This window comes from Python bivittatus, unplaced genomic scaffold, assembly GCF_059951505.1.
Source record: "Python bivittatus isolate LINGU-HERP-01145 unplaced genomic scaffold, Pbiv_v1 ctg000220_np1212, whole genome shotgun sequence".
NCBI lineage: Eukaryota > Metazoa > Chordata > Lepidosauria > Squamata > Pythonidae > Python > Python bivittatus.
In genome coordinates this window covers 3,856,914-3,877,921 of record NW_028277048.1, presented here as the reverse complement: position 1 = coordinate 3,877,921, position 21,008 = coordinate 3,856,914, and the positions used below count along the sequence as shown (strand labels likewise).

Here is a 21,008-nt window from a genome sequence, read left to right as displayed (position 1 = left end):
CAACAGGGGAATAACACAAACAGGTCAAACTCTCTTCTCCCAGGACTGTTGTTTAAAAAAAAGGGACTGCTAAGGTATAAAGTGGTCTGTTTAGCTGTGGATCAACATGTTCTGCAAACCCAGACATTATTATCTGTAACCCACTGATTGTATGGCTTAGGGTGACATGGGAACCCACTCTCTGCATTTGGCTTGCGTTCACTGGGGAACAGCAGAAAAACTTTACTTGGCCCAGGCCTAGAGTAAAGAACCCTAGGAAATTAATCCCTGAGAGAAAGGAGTTGCTTCAACCCAGCAAACTGCTTGGGGATGATGGGAATGGTAGTCCAGCATATTTGCATAGATCAAGAAAGGCTGCTTTAATCAGGTACTAGAAAAAAGTCATAATTTCCATCAGAACAATTGTATAAAGAACAGTAAATGGAAAAACTGCCTGGCTTTGTAGGAGAGAGAGATGCAATTAGATGTACCACATAGTTTCAGTTCAGAATGTTTAATTACCCCAGAGATATCAGAATAAAAATAGGAATAGAACATTGGAAGCACAAAATGTGTTCACTGTGTTCAAAACAAGAAATTTCAACCAGGCTAAGACAGGATGCCCATCAACTATTCTTGTGTGTTCGGTGAGCAACTATGGGGTTAGTAGGTGCCTCTGTCCCATTTGTTTTGAGATCTGGAAATATACTTCCTCACTCATGAAGACAGCTTAAAAAAAGAAACGTTCACCATGTTTGTGCTGAGTTTACTATAATGTAAGGCTGTGGTGTGGAAAAGCCCTCAGACAGATTAGCTATTTGTATCAGTTCTACTTGCAGTTGCTCATAAGTGGGTAGTAATTATGCTGGATTTAGCCTGAAGGATCAATCAATCATATTTATATAGCTGCCCATCTCACAGAACGTGACTCTGGGCAGTGTACAATAAAAAACACATCATAAAAACTAACAATTAAAAAAAGATCTACCAAGAGCACTAATCAGGATTACTAGCAACAGAGTAGCTGAGAGACTTATTATTATAGGCAATACAGCCATCTCACTAATTCACCACTTCCTTGAGATCCCCAAGCTTCATGACACAACCATGTTAAAGGACTTCTAGAAGGATGTCAGGGATGGGGCCAGTCTCACCTGAGGGGGAATGATGTTCCACAGGGCAAGTGCCACGGTAGAAAAGACCCGTCTCCTGGGTCCTGCCAGATTAACTCCTTCTTGGATGGGACCCTTAGCATACCCCTTCTGCTGGACCTAATGGGATGGGCAGATATAATCGGGTGGAAGCGGTTTCTCAAATAACCCAGCCCCATGGCATGAAGGGGGGGACGCGGTGGTGCAGCGGCTTAATGACGCTGAAAGTTGCCGGCCAGAAATGGTCAACACTTCAGCGGTTCGAGCCCAGCCTTTGCGTAGCAGAGTGAGCTCCTGCTTCCTCCCCCAGTTCCTGTCAACCCAACAGTTTGAAAACTTATGTGAGTAGATAAATGGGGACTCTCACTCTGGTGGGAGGAAAAATGCTGGCGGCGCCTTGCAAAAAGGAGTCGGGAGCAGTTGCCAGTAGCGCGGAAGCTGCGCCCACCCGAAAAAGGCGCGAAGCAATGGAAAACCCGCCTCCTGCACTCGCCAGCTGGGCTCTGCTCTAGGAAGGAGGCACTGGCAAGCCACTTCCGAAACACCTTGCCTTGAAAACTGCAAAGGACTCGTCCAAAAGCAGTCACTGCAGAGTCGGTAATGACTGAGTGCAGATAAAAAAAAAAAAGCCACGAAGGGCTTTAAAGGTCAAAACCAGCACCTCGAATTGGACCTGGAAGCAAACTGGCAACCAATGCAGCTTGTGGAGCAGAGGTGTAATGTGTGTCATTCCAGAGGCACACCTAACTGCCTGTGCTGCTGCATTTTGTACCAACTGAAGCTTCCAACTATTCAAGGGCAGCTCCATGTAGAGGGCATTGCAATAGTCTATCCGGGAGGTGACTAGGGTACGAGTGACTGTGAGCAGAGCCTCCTGGTCCAGGAACGGGCGTAACTGGCAACACCACGAAGCTGTGAAAAGCCCCCCCTGAACAGGAGTCGTGAGTCTAGGAAGACCCCCAGTTTGCACACCAGCTGTTTGGAGCAGTGCAACCCCATGAAACAGAGGGCCCCAAAACCCAGAGCCACTCAGTCTTACCAGGGTTCAGCTGAAGCCTGTTCTTCCCCATCCAGACCCCCACAACCTCCAGGCACCAGGACAAGACATCAACAGCATCGCTTAATCTGCCAAGGGCAGAAAGATATAATTGGGTATTATCAGTGTACTGATGATACCGCACCCCACAGAGGCAGATGATCTCACCCAGCGGCTTCATGTAGATGTTAAAAAGGAGAGGAGAGAGCACCAAACCCCGTGGGACCCTACAAAATAGGGGCCAAGGGTAGGATCTCTCCTCTCCAATCACCACTGACTGGCATTGGCCCTAGAGAAAGGAGGAGAACCAGCACAATACAGTGCTGCCCACCCCAATCCCCAGAGCCAATCCAGAAGTATACCATGGTCAATGGTATCAAAAGCTGCTGAGAAGTCAAGAAGAGCAAGAATGAATGCACAACTGCCATCCTGCCCCCACTAGAGATCATCTAAAAAGCACGACCAATGCCATTTCTGTCCCATACCCAGGCCTGAATCCTGACTGAAAGAGGTCCAGATAATCTGCTTCATCCAGAGTCCTCTGAAGCTGCTGTGTGACCACCTTCTCAACAACATACCCCAAGGAGAGGTTAGTTACTGGGTGAAAATTGTCCAATATGGTGGGATCCAGTGACGGATCCTTAAGGATTCTAGCCCTTTTGAATGTATGCTCTTTTCAAGACCCCTCAACACACCCAAAGTTCATGAGAACATAAGCAGTGGCCTACTGGATCAGACCCCTGACCCATCTAGCCCACCAATCTGTTCTCACAGTGACCAGCTGACAATAAAAGGAAGCTTGCTGTATGTAACCCATACAAGTATGGACTCTTGGATGACCATGGGACTTACTTTATAAGAATCGTATTTGATTTGCCAAAAGTTTGCCAAAAGACAGTCTAAAATACGAAGGCCTCTTCAGTTTTGAAGGGCTGGGTGCCCTGGCATGCCTATCAACAGGGAGTATATGGGCTGCAGATGTTCAAGTGTTTGCTTATAATCTTTCCCACAATGTTGAGTTTTAATTTAAATTATAGCAATTGTTTTAGAATGTGCATGTATATTAGGGCTACACAATGCTTTGGATTAAATTGGGAAGAAGTGCTTTGGAACACAGGGGAGCACAAACACAGTACCTTTTTCCTTCTTCCAGATTTCTGGGGCTCCTTTGGGGAAACTTCCAGCTGTTCTAGTAAACTGCAGACAGGGGTTGTGTTTGCACTCCTCCATATTCTGAAGTGCCTCTTCCAAACTGAATCCAAAGTACTGTGCAGCCCTAGTCTCTCTCCCTCTTTCAATTAGCATATCGCACTTTTATGCAAATCATCATATTCCATATGGTTTTTTCCCAGGGATGTAAAACTGGCCACCCATATGAATTTAGAATCCTGACTCAGTCCTGCAGATCTCCTATTTCTGGATTTATAAGCTCTGCTTATTCCAAGGCTCAGGGCAGATAATAATCTATTATTCAACCTACCTCAGTCCTGGTTTCTAAAAGCCAACTTGAATATAATTAAAATAAATTGTAACTGATTTAAACACATCAGTTAATTAATCTACCAATGAAATTGCAGAGGCCTCAACTATTTTTTTACCAAGAAGAATATTATTTTTGAATGTGCACATATATGGTCTAGCAGGGATCATCTGAGAAGAAGCATTCCTCCTATGTACTGAAGAAATGCCATATCTACTGTCATCTGCATATATAAGCTATTGAAAATAATATTTTTTTAAAAAAATCAGCCTAATGATATTACATAGATGAAGATATTTGCTTAATGTCATCTTAAAAATAGTTAATCACTTAAATGCTGCAACCCTAATAAAAATATCTGATATTAGTCTGAAAGGTGCTTAGATTCAGCACTGGAGAACATCCAGCAAGTTTTGCACAGTTGAACCTTAGCAAGCTCAGCCAGGACATGCTTGCATTAATTCTTGGAAACAATGAAAGGTGGAATGATGGTTGCTAAGTCTACGTTTACATCCAGTGGGATATTTTGTTTGTGTGCATTATTATGTTTAAAAACAAGTAATACCACACATCCCATGGTATTTTTGGAACCAGATTGCCTTCTCTGGCATTTTTCAGCCCACAGCTGCTCCCACACAAGCCAGCTCTCTTAATAGGAGAAAGAAAAGGCTGAGAATATTGCCTCCTTCTCTGCGTGCTAACACAAGGGAGAATCCTGAATTGCTGCTGGACGGGGTGGAATGATAGCCAGTTAATGGCCCTTAATGATCTTTTTTTTAAATAATAGCTTCATTAAATTTTAAAAAGCAGAAAGATAAAAACACTAACTAATAATCAAGGAAAAGAATAGAAAGAAAGCTAGAGGTAGAGGTAGAGAAAGAAAACAAAGTGCTGAAAAACAGAAAAGGAAAAGGAAAACAGAAATACAAAAATAATGACTTCCGACTTCTTATACAGCAGATATAAATGAAACATAAAATAATCTCTTACTCTAAAACTACATCTTAAGATACATTTTTGCATAGTATATTAGTTTTACTAGTCATCAAATCCATATATCATAATTTTGTTTTCCAAAAAAAGTCCAAAAGGGGCTTCCAATTAGCATTAAAGTTAATTGATATTTTTTCTCTAAGCAAAGCTGTCAATTTCACCATCTCAGCTAACTCCATCAACTTCACCATTCATCTTTCCATTGTAGGTAATATCATATCTTTCCACCTTTGAGCATGTAAATGTTTAGCTGCAGTTATCATATATAAAAACAAAAGTCCATGAGCTTTTTCCAATTGTTTATCCATCAGTCCCAAAAGACATGTCTCTGGTTTCGATTGTATATTAACCTTTAAAATCTTCTGAATTAATATATGTATTTGAGTCCAAAATTTTTTAGCTTTATTACATGTCCACCAAAGATGATAGAAAGTCCCTTCTTACTGTTTGCATTTCCAACATATATTTGAAGTCCCTTTATATATTTTTGACAATCTTTCCTATGACAAACACCATTGATACATTATTTTATAAAAATTCTCTTTCAGATTGTAGCGCAATGTAAATTTTAACTCTTTCATCCACATATTTCCCATTGTTCCATTTGTATATTATATCCAAAATTTTTAGCCCATTTTATCATAGAGTCTTTAGCTTGTTCATCTTGTTTCAAATTTCAACAAAAGCTTATGCATTTTAGTGATAAGATATTTATTGTTAGTGCACAATTCAGTTTCAAAAACAGTTTTATTTCATTCAAAACCATATGTCCTTTTATCAACTTTAAATCTTTCTACAAGAAAACCATTGACATATACAGTGGTACCTCGGTTCACGAACGCTTCTGTTCACGAACAATTCAGTTCACGAACAGCTCCGGCCGCAAAATTTTGCCTCCGCTCGCGAACGCCGGATCGGGTTACGAACAGGATCCACGGCCATTTTCCCTGCTCTGACACGTGGTCGTGGCTTCCTGTAGGGAGGGGGACTCTCCCTCCAAGCAATATCCGCCTCCCCACCCGCCTTCCTGTCCTCCATGCCAGAAGTCACGTCGAGCAAGGTTAGCATTCTCTCTCTTCGTGCTGTACTTTGTGTCATATTTTTGCAGTTTTAAAAAAAAAAACATATGGTTCAGAACGGATTAACCGTAATTACATTGAACCTTATGGGGAAATTTGATTCAGGTTGCGACCAAAATTGGTTGGCGACCAGAGTCGGAGGGGTCAGAACGGATTAACCGTATTTACATTGAACCTTATGGGAAAATTTGATTCAGTTCACAACCAATTCGGTTCGCGACCAGTCACGGAACGAATTAAGTTCGTGAACTGAGGTACCACTGTATATTCTTCTGATATCAAATCCTCTCTTGATTTTATTTTAAATTCTCCCTAGTGAATATCAAGGATGTTGCCATAAGTTAACCATTTCTGCCTGGTTAACATTTCTTTCCTATAAAATGCTTCTTGTAGAGATAACCATAAGGGTGTTTTCAGACACGATGTAGGTTTATATCTATTCCAAATTCTCAGAATGGCTTGTCTAATAAAGGGTTTTTAAAATCTACATTAACCTTAACTTTATCATACCATAGATAGCTGGGCCACCCAAATCTCAATTTGTGCCCTTCCAAGTTCAATAATCTGCTATTTTTCAGCAACACCCATTCTTTCAACCAAACTAAACAGCAAGCAGCAAATTACAGTCTGAGATCAAGTAAGGCCCTTAATGATCTCCACTGGAATTTGGGCCAGAAACAAACCTCTGTGTGAAACAGGCTGATAGCATCATTCAGAATCATCATCAAGGTGACTATTATTAGCTTGAGTTAGAGAAAGAGCACAGTTTCATCAGAGAGGGGGATTACTGCCTGGGTTCCAAACCTTCATCATCTGTTTTAGAAGAGAGGACAAGGAGATGGAACTGGATGCCAATATTTTCCAAATTACCTCAGAAAAACCAATTGGCTGCCTTTGTGTGTCTACAGCAGTGTTTCTCTACCTTGGCAACTTTTAAGGTGTGTGGACTTCATCTCCCAGAATTCCACAGCCAGCATGCTGGCTAGGGGATTCTGGGAGTTGAAGTCCTCACATCTTAAAGTTGCTGAGGTTGAGAAACACTAGTCTATATTATTGTGAGAAACTCAAGTCTAGTAGAAGAACAGTCTTCCCAAATTCCACCAATTCTGCTGTCTCCAAATGGTGTTTCTTTTGCCTCTGGCTCCGTTGACCAAGGGGCCAACCTCTTATCCTTCTCTGTGGGCTGCAATGCTTATTTCTGGCCCCAGAGGAAAAGCACATGAGAAAAGACACTGAACAACCAGCAGAACTGAAGCAACAGACTTTTTTGTCCTTTTTCTAGTTCAGTCCTTTTAAAAGGAACAGATTGTTATGGATCTGGCTCACACATCACACTAAGCTCTGGTATGCTAAATCATAGTTTACTGAACAAAGTGTAAATGGCTGGTTTTACCCAACGCACCAAGCCACTGCCGAGGTTGGGTTCCCACTTTCCACTAAGTCATTATCTGGTTTTGAGAATGTGAGAAAATTGTCCATCTGTGCTTTCTGTCCTTCAGAGGACTCCTCACAACTCAGGACAGACCTGTTGGCCAGAGAAGCTGGTTGCTCACGAAAGCAAAGGACCTTCAGATATAACTTGGCTGTGGCCAGGGAGACAGAATGTTACAAAGAAGAACAGGCACGACTCTCCAGCAGTAGCTGAGAGGGACCAGGTCAGAACAGAACATGCATATTTTCGCATGGATTGCACTAGATGCAGGCTGCGGAGACCTGGCTGAAACCTCTTGATTCACTCCCAATCTGTTGGACCCTGGAGCCTATTTGAGCAGGCTACTTCTCCCAAACATTCCTCAGCAATCTGCATTTCTAACTATCAGCTTTAAATCTCCAGCATTAAGCTTCTAAAGAGGGTTGATAAAGAAACTGTTTTTTATATTGGCCTTTCTCCCGTGCCCCTCCCCTTGTTTTATTTTGATGCTAGGAAAAAGTGCACCTGCTTAATGTTTGCAGATTAGGCAGCAGTTCAAAGACATGGCAGAAAGACCTGGAAATAAGGCTGCAGCTTGAGTTGAAGGCGTTTAATGAAAACACAAAGGGCAGAGAATACATTTGCAAGCCAGTGGGGAGGACCCTTATGAAGCAGGAACTACATAATCCCCAGGGCTGACTGACAAGGACTTCAAAAAGGGATTCAAATCTGCACTTCATAACAGCAATATAGAAAGAATGTGTCATGAAGAATCACCTAGAGCCTTGATTCTCACCCTTTAGCAACATATTCTTTTAGCAGAGCCTTTAACAGTCTGGTTTGGGACATTCTGACCAGATATTCCAACTTGAAAGCAGTTGGAGAAACTAATCTGGACAATTTCACACTGAACCTTCCCTTTTTCTTTTTCTCCCTAGTCACTTTCACGGGCCAGCTAAGAAAGTTACCCGATAGTTTCAGACTTGCTTTTTTTATTACTCAGTTTCAAATATGGCTAGAAAACTACAGAGCTTTGGCATCCTCACCCATCTCCACATTGGTTCACTATTTCCAAATATTCTTTCTTCAAAAGGAGAAGGAAAGGCCAAAGTGGAATTTGACAAGCTGTTTGTCAGATTCGCTTCCATATCTCCTTTAAAGAAAAAAATGCAACTCTTGCAAAATAATAACAGCATGTCTCTATCCAGCTCAGAAACATCTTCAGATTCAAAAATAGATGAATAGGATGTATTATGCAACCACACTGCCAGATCCTACAAATGTTAACTTAGCGGTAAGTGCTGCTGTGCTCAGTGGGATTTATTTCTGCTTTGTATGTTTGGAGAAACAACTTGCTTGGCAAAACACAAAATAGTTTTGTAACTAGGAAAGCCATAGAGAAAGGAAAGGTTTTTCAATTGCACATTTTAATAATCTGGGGTTGTCTCTTTTCTTTTTCATCAGCTTGGGTTTTGGGGGGATTCTTCTGTGGATAGAAGTGACAGATGTAGCAGTGTGGAACCCATGGGCTCATTATATGTGGATGATGAGCCCAGCAACATATCCTACTTCAAAAATGCTTTGCCTGGCATTTGAATTGGAGAGAAATGAGCAGGAGAGGCGAGAACAACATCCTGTGATTTCATGGCCAGGTACAACATATATTGCTAAGTCAAGTAATGCTTAGTTAAACCTGGATTGATCATCTCAGACTGCCCTACAACAGCACCCTGCCTGATAACAAAAGAGACAGGCTGCATGGCATCCAACTAGACCAGAAGGAGAAGACAGGCAGCAGTAGGAAAAGTCTGGCATGCGGCTGCTTGTGTAAGGAACACAAAGCAGCTGGGAAGAAGAGCCAGCTGAAAGGGTTTGCAATTGCCAGGTACACGTTGGAAGGAGCTGGGAACATGACATGACTTCTTGGAGCCAAGACTATAAGGAGCAAGAAGCAAACCATGCCTGGACTGCATCGTAGAACTGTCTAGGAGAAGTTAACCAGGCATCCTTTCTTAAGGAAGCAAAACAGAGCAGGCACTTCCTGGCTCTTGGAACCCAATTCAGGAAAAGAAAAGAAGAGAAGAACAGAAACTGAGTCTCTTATGCCCTGGATCTCTACCTTCACAGCAACAAAGTCCCAAAGAGACGGGGCTAGAGATGCATCAAAGAAAAAAGAAGATATCTGGCCTTCCTTTATTCCCAGTGAAGAAGATATAGAAATATGTTATTTCTGGGCAAATGTGACATGGAAGGAGATTATATAACATGAGTTAAGGTGTTCATGAGTTTGGCAAACCACAGTATGACTAGGTTACTACATCATGCTAGCCTGTAGCTTGCCCTAATCATGATTTCTTGAATAAGCCACAATGACTGGGTTCACACAACATACTAAACCAAAATCAGACAACCTACATTCTGGCTTTAAATACTGTATGATCCCAGCCTGTAAGTCTGGAAGGAAGGCTTTGTTTTTTTAAATTTTGGTCTTGCTCAAATAATGGAGAATAAGTATACGTGAAATATTCCTTGCTATTTTGAAAGGCATTTTTAAAAGGCAGGTGCAAGGGTTTTGTTAATGGGTCTGTGACCCACACTGTTATAGGAAAGAAAAATGAAGAAAAGACCAAACTGGCATGATTATAAACCAAACACTACATGTCAGTTAAGCTGGAGATGATTCTAAAGAAATGCTGACTCCACTTTAGGTTCAGGCCAAACAGAAGTCATACTAACATTTGGGGGAGTTTCATACCATCATTGTTGCGATCCAGGCTGTGAAACATCAGCAACAACTTCCGTTCACGCTCCTGTAGGTACTGAGCAAATTCCTCAAAGTTGAGCTCTCCATCATGGTCTGTATCACCCTCCCGTAAGATATCCTACGAGAAGTGGAAGCAAAGTGAGTTTTAGAAAGTGGTTGAAGAACTGCAGGTCACAAAAGTCAATGTTACCATTCAAAACATCTTTCAGGTACTGCATGAGGAAAGTAAATATCTATGTGGCTGTTTTAATGTACATTTTCCCACTATAGGGCCCTGGTGATATAATGAACTACAATTCTCATGTTTCATAGGCAGCGCAACTGGAAAGTAGGTCTAACATATCTGGAGAATACCAAGTTGGTAAAAGTTGGATTACACAGTCCACTTCTCTTATTGCAACAGATATGCATACCTTACCCTGTGCAAGAGTTGTCAGGGTGTATATGTGTATATTTGAGTGTAGATATCATCTGTCTACATCTTTCACATCCTTTGTGATTTGTACTGTTTTTAATGTTAATTAAAAATATGACCCTGCCTAATCAAGATCTGCTGATGAGTAAGATGGGCTTTAGGATTGAAAAAAAGGTGAGATATCTGGGGGTGATTTTGTCAACTAAAAATAGTGTGTTGTTCCAGAATAACTATGGTAAAATTTGGAATGAAGTGAAAAAAGATTTGGTAAGATGGGAAAAATTACAACTGTCTCTCATGGGGAGAATTTCTGTGATTAAAATGAATGTTTTGTTTCTTTTTCAGACTATATCGATTTTGACTACAGATTTACCATTTAAACAGCGGCAGAAAGAAATTTCCAAGTTTATTTGGCAAGGTAAAAAACTGAGAAATATAAATTGTTACAAGATGCCAAGGAACAAGGAGGTTTGGGTCTGCCTAATTTAAAATTGTATTTTGATGCCTGTTTGCTTTGGATGAAGGATTAGATAACCTTCGAGAAAAAAAAATTATTACAACTTGAAGGTCATGAACTAAGATTCAGGTGGCATGCCTATCTGTGGTATGATAAAGTTAATAAGGATTTAAAAAACCACTATGTTAGGAATGCTTTACTGCAGATCTGGAATAAATATAAGGTGAGATTGTCTCCAAATATACCTTTGTGGTTATCACCTCAGGAAGCATTTACTAGAAGAGAAAATGTGGGAGAAATGAAGTGGTTAAAATATAAAGACTTGTTAAATTTTGAGGAGGGTGAACCAAGCTTTAAAACAAGAGAACAGTTAGAGTTAGAAGGTTTTATATGCCATTGGTTTACTCATTTGCAATGGTTTGAACGTTTTAAGCTGGACAAAAAGAATTATAGGTTTGCTAATGAAACAACTAATTTTGATATTCAACTTTGTACAAATGATGAACATGTTATTGCTAAAATGTATAAGATATTGTTACAGATGAATTTAGAAGATGAACAAGTCAAGGAATGCATGATCAAATGGGCTAAAAACTTTGGATACAATATTATGTTGGAACAATGGGAAAATATGTGGAATAAAGGTTTGAAATTTACATTGAATTATAATTTAAAAGAAAATGTTTATAAAATTATGTATCGTTGGTACTTAACTCCTGATAAATTATCAAAAATGTATGCTGGTGTAACAAATGTTTGTTGGAAATGTTTGCAAGGTGAAGGAACCTTTTATCATCTTTGGTGGACCTGTGAAAAGGCCAAAAAATTTTGGGATCAGATATGTACTGCTATTCAAAAGATTCTTAAAGTGAGCATTCCAAAAAAACCCAGAACTGTTTTTATTGGGTTTGATGGAGAAAGGACTGGAGAAACAACATGGAACTTTGCTTTTGTATATGATCACAGCTGCAAGGCTGTTATATGCACAAAGATGGAAGGATCCACAAATACCTACAGTGGAAGAGTGGATCATTAAATTAATGGATTTGGTTCAAATGGCGAAGTTAACAGCATTAATAAGAGATAATACTGTTTCTAAATTTGTCTCCTCATGGCAACCTAGATTATGTGCTTATGTGGGGAAAAAATGAGGCTCTGATTGTGGGTTTTAATGATTAGATGGTTTGTGTTGATAGAAATAATGAGAATTTGGATTAATTAGTGGTAAGAGATTAATTTTCTTTCAATTTGAATCTATATCTGTATTGGAGATAGTCGGAATTCACTTTCTGTTTCATTTTTCTATCTATTCTCACTATTTTAGTTTTTGTCTTTTTTCTTTTAGTTCTATCCTTTCTTTGCTGTACACTCTGTTTTGTATTTTAATTGTACTTTCTATAAAGTTTTTTACTAAAAAAAGGTTTGTACTGGGGGTGCATGCCTATATTTCACTGTAAGAATATATTTATATCCCTGAGAGAAAATGTACAGATGCTACAAGTTCACAAACCAAGCACCCTACAGTAAATTATTGTGTCCACTACATATGACATTTATTTAGTCTTACAAAATGTTTGAAATGCTCCACGTGTAATACCTAATTATAGTCCCTATGGCTGACCTGCAAAGGAAATAAGTACTTTTGGCCCTATTTAGCAAATGAAGTTGGAGAAATAACAATTTCCTTAATGCTGCCAAGTGATTTCACCACAGAGGTGACACTTGTCCTAGGAACTTCCTGATTCATAGCTTCATCTTTTAGGCACCACTTGTAGTAGTCTGTATGTAAAAGACATCAGGAAGAAGGCTAGGCTAGAATCTTTCTTCCTGACATCATTGCTTTTGTGTAAGGGGAGCATTTTATGACACAACCCCTCTTTGTACATCTGCAGCCTGAAACTGTACAGTCCAAACACATGGTTACCCACCACTCATTTGCCTGAGGGCAGGGGATGGCTTCACTGGGAAGAATATGGTATCTCTTTCTCTGTCTCCTATGGGAGATCACAGAGGTGATGGGGAGGCCTGCAATAAGGAGGGAATGTCCTGGGGATGAGGATCTCACCTGAGAGGAAACAGAAATTCTTGGGGAGGTACCATCTTTGCTCACAAGCTAGTTAGCATAACTTTAGTTCTCACTCTAATTTGCAACGTGTTCATCCATCATTGCTCCAAGAAGCGTAAGTGTAACCTGAGCTGCAAAGTCATTCAGTTGGACAGGGCCAAACTGCAGGCTATGTGCAGGACTACCAAGTCAGACAACAAGGACAACTTCTGCTGTGGTGAGCTTGAAGACAGAAGAAGTGACATGAAGTAATTTCTAGTTTTAGACAGCTCAAAATGTTGCAGAATATTCTGTACTTTCACCACAGCTTTATTCATGAACACATTATGTTTGCGAATATAAACACATGGACAGGGGGAGCCAGGTATTATTTAAAAAAAAAAATTGCCTCTCCAAGGTTTTCTCTTCATCTGAGGATAAATGCATAGGTGAGAATGAAGATGGAATTAACAGCCCCTCCTTGCCCAAATTGTTAAAATGCAATAGTATTTTTTGAACTGATCAAACTAAGAAAACACACAACTTTATCTAATCTGCAGCTCTTGCTGCAGAATAAGATAGCTTCCATAAATTGCTTTTTGAACAGGGCTGGCAGTTTATATGATTATAACAGCCCCCTACCTCCTACTTGGGTGTGAGGTGATAGAGCAATCACTATCACATTCATGACTGCCAGGAAAGTTCAGGTGATGCCATCTAAAGAAAAGAACTAAGAATGAATTAAGAGGTAGAAACTGAGGACCACCAGGGATTTGTTTCTCTCACCAAATACCAGCCCATTAAACATTTAATATATTCACAGCAAGTGTCTGTTTACTGGAATCATGGCTTTTCCTGGATACTGGGGGTGGGGGGGGTGTCTACCATTTATTGTCCTTATTTGATTTTTCCTGTAATAATTGCAACATCCTGGATGCGGTGATTTCCACTCTGCACACATAACCCCAATAGTTCATGCCTTCTTTATTCACCCAGTAGTAGCCATAAAAATACTCTTCCTTTTAATATTCCATGCCTTGCCTTTTCATCAGCTTGACAACCTTCCTCTTCTACCAACCCTATTCAGCTATTATGCAAATGACCAATTTCCCAGGTATAAGCAGTTGGCATGATGCCAGCTCCAGTTCTGTCTTACTTGGCTAAATCATTTTTGGTCTTACTCCAGATGGGTAATATCTATGATTCATAAAGTTGGAGTGCTTAAGAAAGCCAGACATTGCTCAGATGGGTCAGGACCAGTTTCCAAAGAGAAAACCAAAGAAGATGAAGGTTGCATCTGCCCCAAAGCAAATGGGCAGGAAGTTCAAAGGCAAACAGTATGCCTACTTTACTCCATTTTGTAAATAAAGCAAACAACCTAGAGTCTTTACTTCCAATTCTTTTGGCTTGAACAGCAGGATGGTGTTCTCACATACTTCCAGTGCACTCACATGACCAGCCTAAGCAGGAAAAGGAGCCAGACAAATCAAAGGAATGTAAACACAGAAGTATGAAAATAGCTCAATGCCACATGGTTTAAACAAGCTGTGAAACGCACTAATGACTGAAGAGCTTGCAAGTTGAGTGCCTGACTTCCCTCAAGCTATTCCCAATTTTTGAATGGATTCTCTTTTTCTGATGCCCACAGTCTAGCATACATCCAATTATCTGGCTGAGCGTATTTTAGATGAATGAGAAAAGTCTGAGATCACATCTCACACCAAGACATTGCTTGTTGGCTTAGTTCACAAAGCACATTAAGTCATAAACCATGGCTTACAAATCCCCAAAGTTGGGATTATACAACATGCTGAGCCCAAACCGAGCCACATTATAGCTCAGGTGGTGTGAAGGCAAGATGTCTTTCCTGCAGTCACTGAACCAAGCCTGGCAGTGACACAACTGGATCTGAGATCAAACACTGGCACAATAACCACAATGGCCATTAGTCAAAGTGATGTTCCACTCCACCATAACTTGTAGTGGGATGCTGAGTTAATATTGGCTGTCCCTTCCCTAATAGGCCTATTCAATTTTGCTTCATATGCCAAGGTGTATTTAATGTTTATTATGGCCAAAAGACCCAAATAGACAACAGAATGTGACTTCCTCGTGAGATGGGTGGTGTCCAAATTTGAAGTATAAATAAATAAATAAAATACCACTGAGGGAAGGAGGAACATGGACTTCTTGAAAGGGAATAGCACCATGATAATGAGCTTTGCAAGATGATTATGCAGAGAGCGCCTTCCTAGTTTTTTTTAGAGTGGAGAGCTTTACAAGTGTACCATTCTGCAAAGCTTTTGCTTAAAATGAGAAAAATGTAAGTGGTGTGTTAGGTATGTCGGTCTTAAGATGATAAAGCAAGCATGGTGGTCCTAACAGAATGAAGGGACAGATGAAGGAGGTAGCAGTAGCTCCAACATCAGCAAACGATAACTCCCAGAAGCTATCCCAGATGGGATTTCTCATCAACAGTTGTCCCCGTAGGTCTAGAGCAGTGTTTCTCAGGGGTCCGTGAAATCAAAATCATTTGCCAGATATTGAAAATATTTGCAAAAATTTAAAATAATGCCACTCCTCTATTATTTTTATTTGTTAAAAAAAATACAGGGATTTTTTAATGAAAAATATTTTACTTGTATAATATCTAATGGGTTTAACGTTATTTTTACAAATATTCTATAAATGCATCGATTTTAATTTTTAATATAGCAAATGTCACCCACGCAAATAAAGGCTCTTTTGGAGTGTCCCATAATTTTTAAAAGTGGGAAGGGGTCCTTAGAGGAAAAAGTTTAAGAAGCACTGGTCCAGAGGCTGAGAAGGCTGTACTAAAGTCTGTAAGGCTGCCTCCACCTCTTTGGTGCGTCTAATACAGAAGAGCTAAATCATAATGTACCTTTTGGATATGAGTCTTCTCATTAATTAATTCGACTTGCAAACTAAGCCAACACTTAACTGCACTGACAGCAACAATGCATCGAAGAACAGAATGTATGCTGAAAAGTACATATTTGTGTGCAGATACACTCCATGAACATTGCACAAAATGTTTCAGAGCTAACAACATGAGATCCGGGGAACATCTGGCTCATCCTGAACACCCCTTCTGTAGTTATTTGAATGCATGCTGAGGATAAGCATTACAGTATTAACATTCCTTGCCCTTTCTAGCAGATTAAATTCCCTTTCCACGTTGTTAGCAAGTCATCAAAGATACAATGCTTAATAAGGACAAAGTTTTAACAAAATTCTCTCTATCCCATGAGACTGTTATTTTGGAAAACTATGTAGATGTGTCCGTAAATTCACCAGAACACTGAATTTAAACCCTCTCCTCTACGAAGTTTTTTAAGGTTATAATCCTACACACATTTACCTGGAAGTAAATCCCACTGAGTTTAATTGAACTAGCATCCAAACTGACCTATTAGTCTGCAGAAACAAACACTCTTAGGACTACTTTGTGAATTTTACTGAGAAAACTAAAGAGTTTTTCACATCCAGCTATAGCTGCATTCTTGGGTCCAGAATCCATCTAACTGTCCATTTTAAAAATGAAAAAGAAGCTTCTGATTTTATCCTATCTGCCACATTTTATTAATTGACTTTCTTTTACTTCAGAGAATTCACTAAATCTAGGCACTGGTCGCATTAGCATATTTAGTTAGGACTGTCTTCTTTCTTTTTTAAGCCAGTAGTTTCCTTGGCAACCCACTTTTAATACTGGATTCAAAATAAAGAATATGAACTGTCCAATAGCAGTATAGCTTCAAAGCAGTTTCCGTGGAATGCCATTTTGTTGTCTCCTACCACGGTATCAGGACTGAGACTAGTTTAAAAAAAAGATATCAACCTCTCTCTCATCTGCAGGATTTGTAATCATTCCCATTTGTGTGTCATCTAGGCATCTGATAAGCAGAACTGGGGAAAAAAAAACTCCAGAAGAAAAATGCACAAAACTGTGATTTGATTTACACGATATGGTTTATTGAATAAAGCACAATTAGCTGGGCAGCCACAACACACTAAGCCATAATATATTATTTACAAGCCTAATAACTGCATTTCTGTAACATGCTAAACCCAAACTAAAAAAAGAACATGAATCAAGCTATTGTGTTCTGCAAATCACATTTTATGGCTTAATGGTATGAATGAAATCAGCCACAGAAGCATATTCAACAAACTACCATCAAAATAAGTAAACCTAGTCAATAATCAAGCAAACAGGGCTACTGCAGATCAGCCAAAGAACGTGTCGGTAGCACTCTGTACAAGCTGAGACAAAACTGTGAAACTGTCCAGGGTGAAAACTGTTGAGCATTCTTATCCACTCATTTGACAAGTGCTAACCCTGAATGGTGTTTTGCTCACCTTTGAAGATATGCAACAGCACCAAGTTTAGTATTTTTTCCCCTATGAAGACTCACAGATGCTCTTCCAGTGTAATGATGCTTTCATACCTCTGTCCTCACTTTGCCCCTTTTCAGTGGATTCCTTGCAGCACTGCTAAAGACAGCTTCTCCTGCAGCTGCTTAATTGCCTACAGGGGTGCTTTCATGTATTTTGTTATGAATTTGCAAAGAGTGAATATGATCCCTTAAGGACTCCAGAAGGGAGCAACTTGTAAAACAGCCACTGGGGAAAGGCAAGGATCTCAGAATACGTGCACTGTTCCAAGGAGGTCAGATGCAGGAGAATAGCCCTTATATTCCCCCTTCCCACAGCTCTCAATATTAATGCAATAATGGTAAGTTACCTAAAATCACCACTAAACTGGTGAATGGAGGTATCCAAACAACCTTTCCCTTGCCTTTTAGATTAACTGGGCTATAATTTTCAGCATGTGCTTGCAGAGGACTACGAATTTTCATTACTGCCCTCCGCAGCCAGAAAAGCCATGCATGTCATTAGTGTGCTGATTTGCAGAGATTTTAAGTGAACAACACTACTTGGATTTCACTGCTACTGGCCCCACTGCTTAGCTTTTTCCTCTACATTCACAGTTCACAGCTGCAAACTGGGAAAACATTTAATGCTTTGGCTGAAGTGGGCTCTAATCCACAGCAGCTTATACTTTTAATACTTCTATTTAAGTGTCACAACTCGCCTTACTGGTTTTGGAGTAACACTGCTGTTGCTGTAAAGTCTGCCCAGGACAGCCCAGCGCGCCTGTTCAAAGCCAACAGTAGCTGAATCCGAAAGCCCTGCTCCTAACTCTTAGCATGAGGAGCCGGCTGGACTTACTTGATTTTACATTTTACAGCAGAGATCTTTTACTAATGCAACTACTCTCAGATCTGACCTGAGGACCCAAATAGAAACTCCCTACAATATCTCAGTTGCACCAACATGCCTATGCCCCAGCATGTATTTCTCAGGGTGACCAGGCAGAAAGGAAGAGAGGACTTCTGTATAGTACAGAGGTGGGCTTTATCACGGGTCAGGCTCGGGCGAAAAGCTGAAGCTATCCAAATTCCCCCTTCTAAAACGTGGTGAAAACCTAGGGGAGTTCTGTCCTCCTTCAGAGCCGGCCCCCCTGGAGAGCTTCCTCTCAGAAGACGGGCCTATTTAATTACTAAGCACCTTACCCTTCCATAATTCACGTGCTACTTCTCTTTGCTACTCTACTCGTCTCTCCCGATTATGGAAGGGGCCGAGGGCTTTTCTAGCCCCAGAGTGACTCATAAGCAAAGCCTTCCTATTATGCAGGGATCGCGCGCGCGAGAGAGGATTCTACGGCTTCCCTTCAGGGGGGCTGCGCGCGCTCGAAGAGGTCCTTCTCCAGCACCCACGCGCGGAACCAGGCCCCAACGGGGCGAGCGAGCTCCCCGCACGCTCCCTTTGGGCACAGGCGCCGCCCTTGCAGCTTCAAGGAAACCGAAACGAGAGGAAGGGAAGCCGAGCTCAGGGGCGGTTCTGGGGAGCTGGGGGAGGGGGCTGCAGATCCAATTCTGCAACAGAGATAGCAGCGGATGGAGCCTGGCGCGCCCAGAATCTGGCTCGCATAATCCCATCGCCTGCCGAGCCCCGTCTGTGCCTCAGTTTCCCCCTTGCTTAGCTGCAGGCTGCTTATCTACCGCCGGACGGTGCTCTGTCCAGCCTGCCTCCCTCCACTCACCTGCTCGGCTTGGGAGCCGGCCTCCATGCCCATTCGCGCCAGGCCCTCGCGGAGCTCGTTGATGTCCACTCGCCCATCCTTGTTGGTGTCTAGCTGCTCGAAGAGGCTGGCCCAGCGCTGGTGCCGCTCGGGATCGCGGGAGCCCTCCTGGAGGGGCACCTGCTGCCGGGGCCCAGACCCTTCGTGGGGCTCTAGCATGGCACTTGCTCTCTCCACTAGATCCCCGCGAAGGGCGGCATCAGAGGCAGCGCAGCGGTCGACTACTTGCCGCGTAGCCCGGGCCGGGCTCCATAGCGTCGTTGGCCCCTGCACGCCCTCTCTCTCTCAGCCTCGCTTTGCAAAATCAGTCCCACCCTCCCGCACAAGGGCATTTAACAATGCGCTGGTTAACGTCGCCTCCCACAGCCGTTTCCTCCTCCCCTTAAAATAAAAAAGAAGCTCTCTGCAATGATAGCAAAGCGTTCCTCAGGTTGGAGGAGGAAGGTAGCACGTAGAAGATCCCGGGATCAAACAATGATCAGGCTCCCGCGGTCGGATCTTCTTCAGTTTAAGTGGAAGGGCCGTGCAATGAGCCTTACTGGCTGAGAAACTTAGCAGGAAGTCTTTTCTCCGGTTTGAATGTCGCCGCCTCGGCGAGGAGGAAGAAAAACGCGCCTTTACCCCCGCCCGCTCGTCCTCTCGTACTTGTGAACGTAACGCTGGGATTTCAACCTGGGACTTTCTGCGTGGGAAGTTTACTCTTTAGCGTTGCGCGCTAAAGCTCAAGATCTGTAACCCGGGGGAGGGGGCGGGGAGAACTATTCGCTTTGCGAGATTGTGGAAAGACTGAACAATATTGTGAGGAACACCAGGAGTTGGGTTGCCCACGTTTCAACTAGCCCCTGCCCTGGAAGCAGTTGATGGCTCTGTTCTCAGTAGAGCTACCCCATGGTTTGTTGACTAAGCCATAGTTCATACAAAATGTCGAGCCATCAGTGTAAAAACGGATTTATTCAACACACTGCTGTAAACACCAAAGAAGCAGTAAACCATGTTCTGGTGTGGTGCCACGTGTGAACTCCTTCTCTATGGAGTGAAAATACTTCCTCACATCTACAGATGAAACCTGGTCCCTGCCCCGCCACTAGGGTTGGCTACCGGCCATATCTGAGTGGCACCATTTAAAGTTCCTTGCGGGCATATTTCAGAAAAGCCCCAGGCTACTTAGAAAGAGAATGGCAGTCTTCCTGTGCTGTTCCCAGGCCTGGGATTAATGCACTGTGATTTGCTGGTGGGAGCCCTGTTATATTTTTTTACCATTTGTTGTTTCAGCTTTTCGTCTGGGACGCCTGTTTATGCGGGTTTTAACTGCTGCCGACATATTGCCTGATCTCAAATGCCCTTTTGCACGCATCCCACCATCCTGGTGGCATTCCTGAACTCATCTTAGACAGCTAAGCCCGTTTCAATAAAAATAATACAGTACAGCTAGGTCTCAATTAGGCCAGATAATGAATCCCATGAAGTGGTTGCATTATTCACTTTCGTGCTATTTGAAGTTAAACTGATGCGTAAAATGTAATTGGTCCAAGCTTGATGGAAATAGGCAACGAACATTTTTAAACGTAAGTTTTGATATGTTCAGTAATAAAATACTACCATAACGGAAAGCAAGAATATACTTATATTTTAAATCGATGGTTAACAAAGAGTAGTTATAGAAAGCAAAATGAAAACAAACAAATTGTACTATAGATTCAGGCATTCTGACATCATGTCCTATTTTAGAGTTGCTATGTTGTTCGATCACATCAAATTTTTACTCTAAGGCAGTGTTTCTCAACCTTGGCAACTTTAAGACGTGTGGGCTTCAACTCCCAGAATTCCCCAGCCAGCCAAGCTGGCTGGGGAATTCTGGGAGTTGAAGCCCACACGTCTTAAAGTTGCCAAGGTAACACTGCTCTAATGTAACAAGCCTCTTCTTTTCTGTACTTGTAGTGTTTTTATCTGGAGGAATCTTTCGTTGGTCCATTTTGCATACACGAAGATAAACAAGTGCAGACTGAAGTCGCAGCGTCTAAAACCCCATCAGT

General features: G+C 41.6%; 1 protein-coding gene across 1 annotated transcript in view; it reads right to left on the bottom strand.

Annotated features, from left to right (window-relative positions):
- The window catches only part of LOC103067524 (mitochondrial adenyl nucleotide antiporter SLC25A23), a 41,607-nt gene extending 22,296 nt beyond the window's left edge, over positions 1 to 19,311 (bottom strand). The window contains exons 1-2 of the mRNA XM_007423889.4: positions 18,937 to 19,311; positions 9,885 to 10,011 (exon numbers count right to left, since the gene is read on the bottom strand). Of these exons, the coding sequence (XP_007423951.2) occupies positions 9,885 to 10,011; positions 18,937 to 19,134 (325 nt within the window). The 5' untranslated portion in view covers positions 19,135 to 19,311. The remainder of the gene's footprint in view (positions 1 to 9,884; positions 10,012 to 18,936) is intronic.
- Positions 19,312 to 21,008: the final 1,697 nt, after the last annotated feature.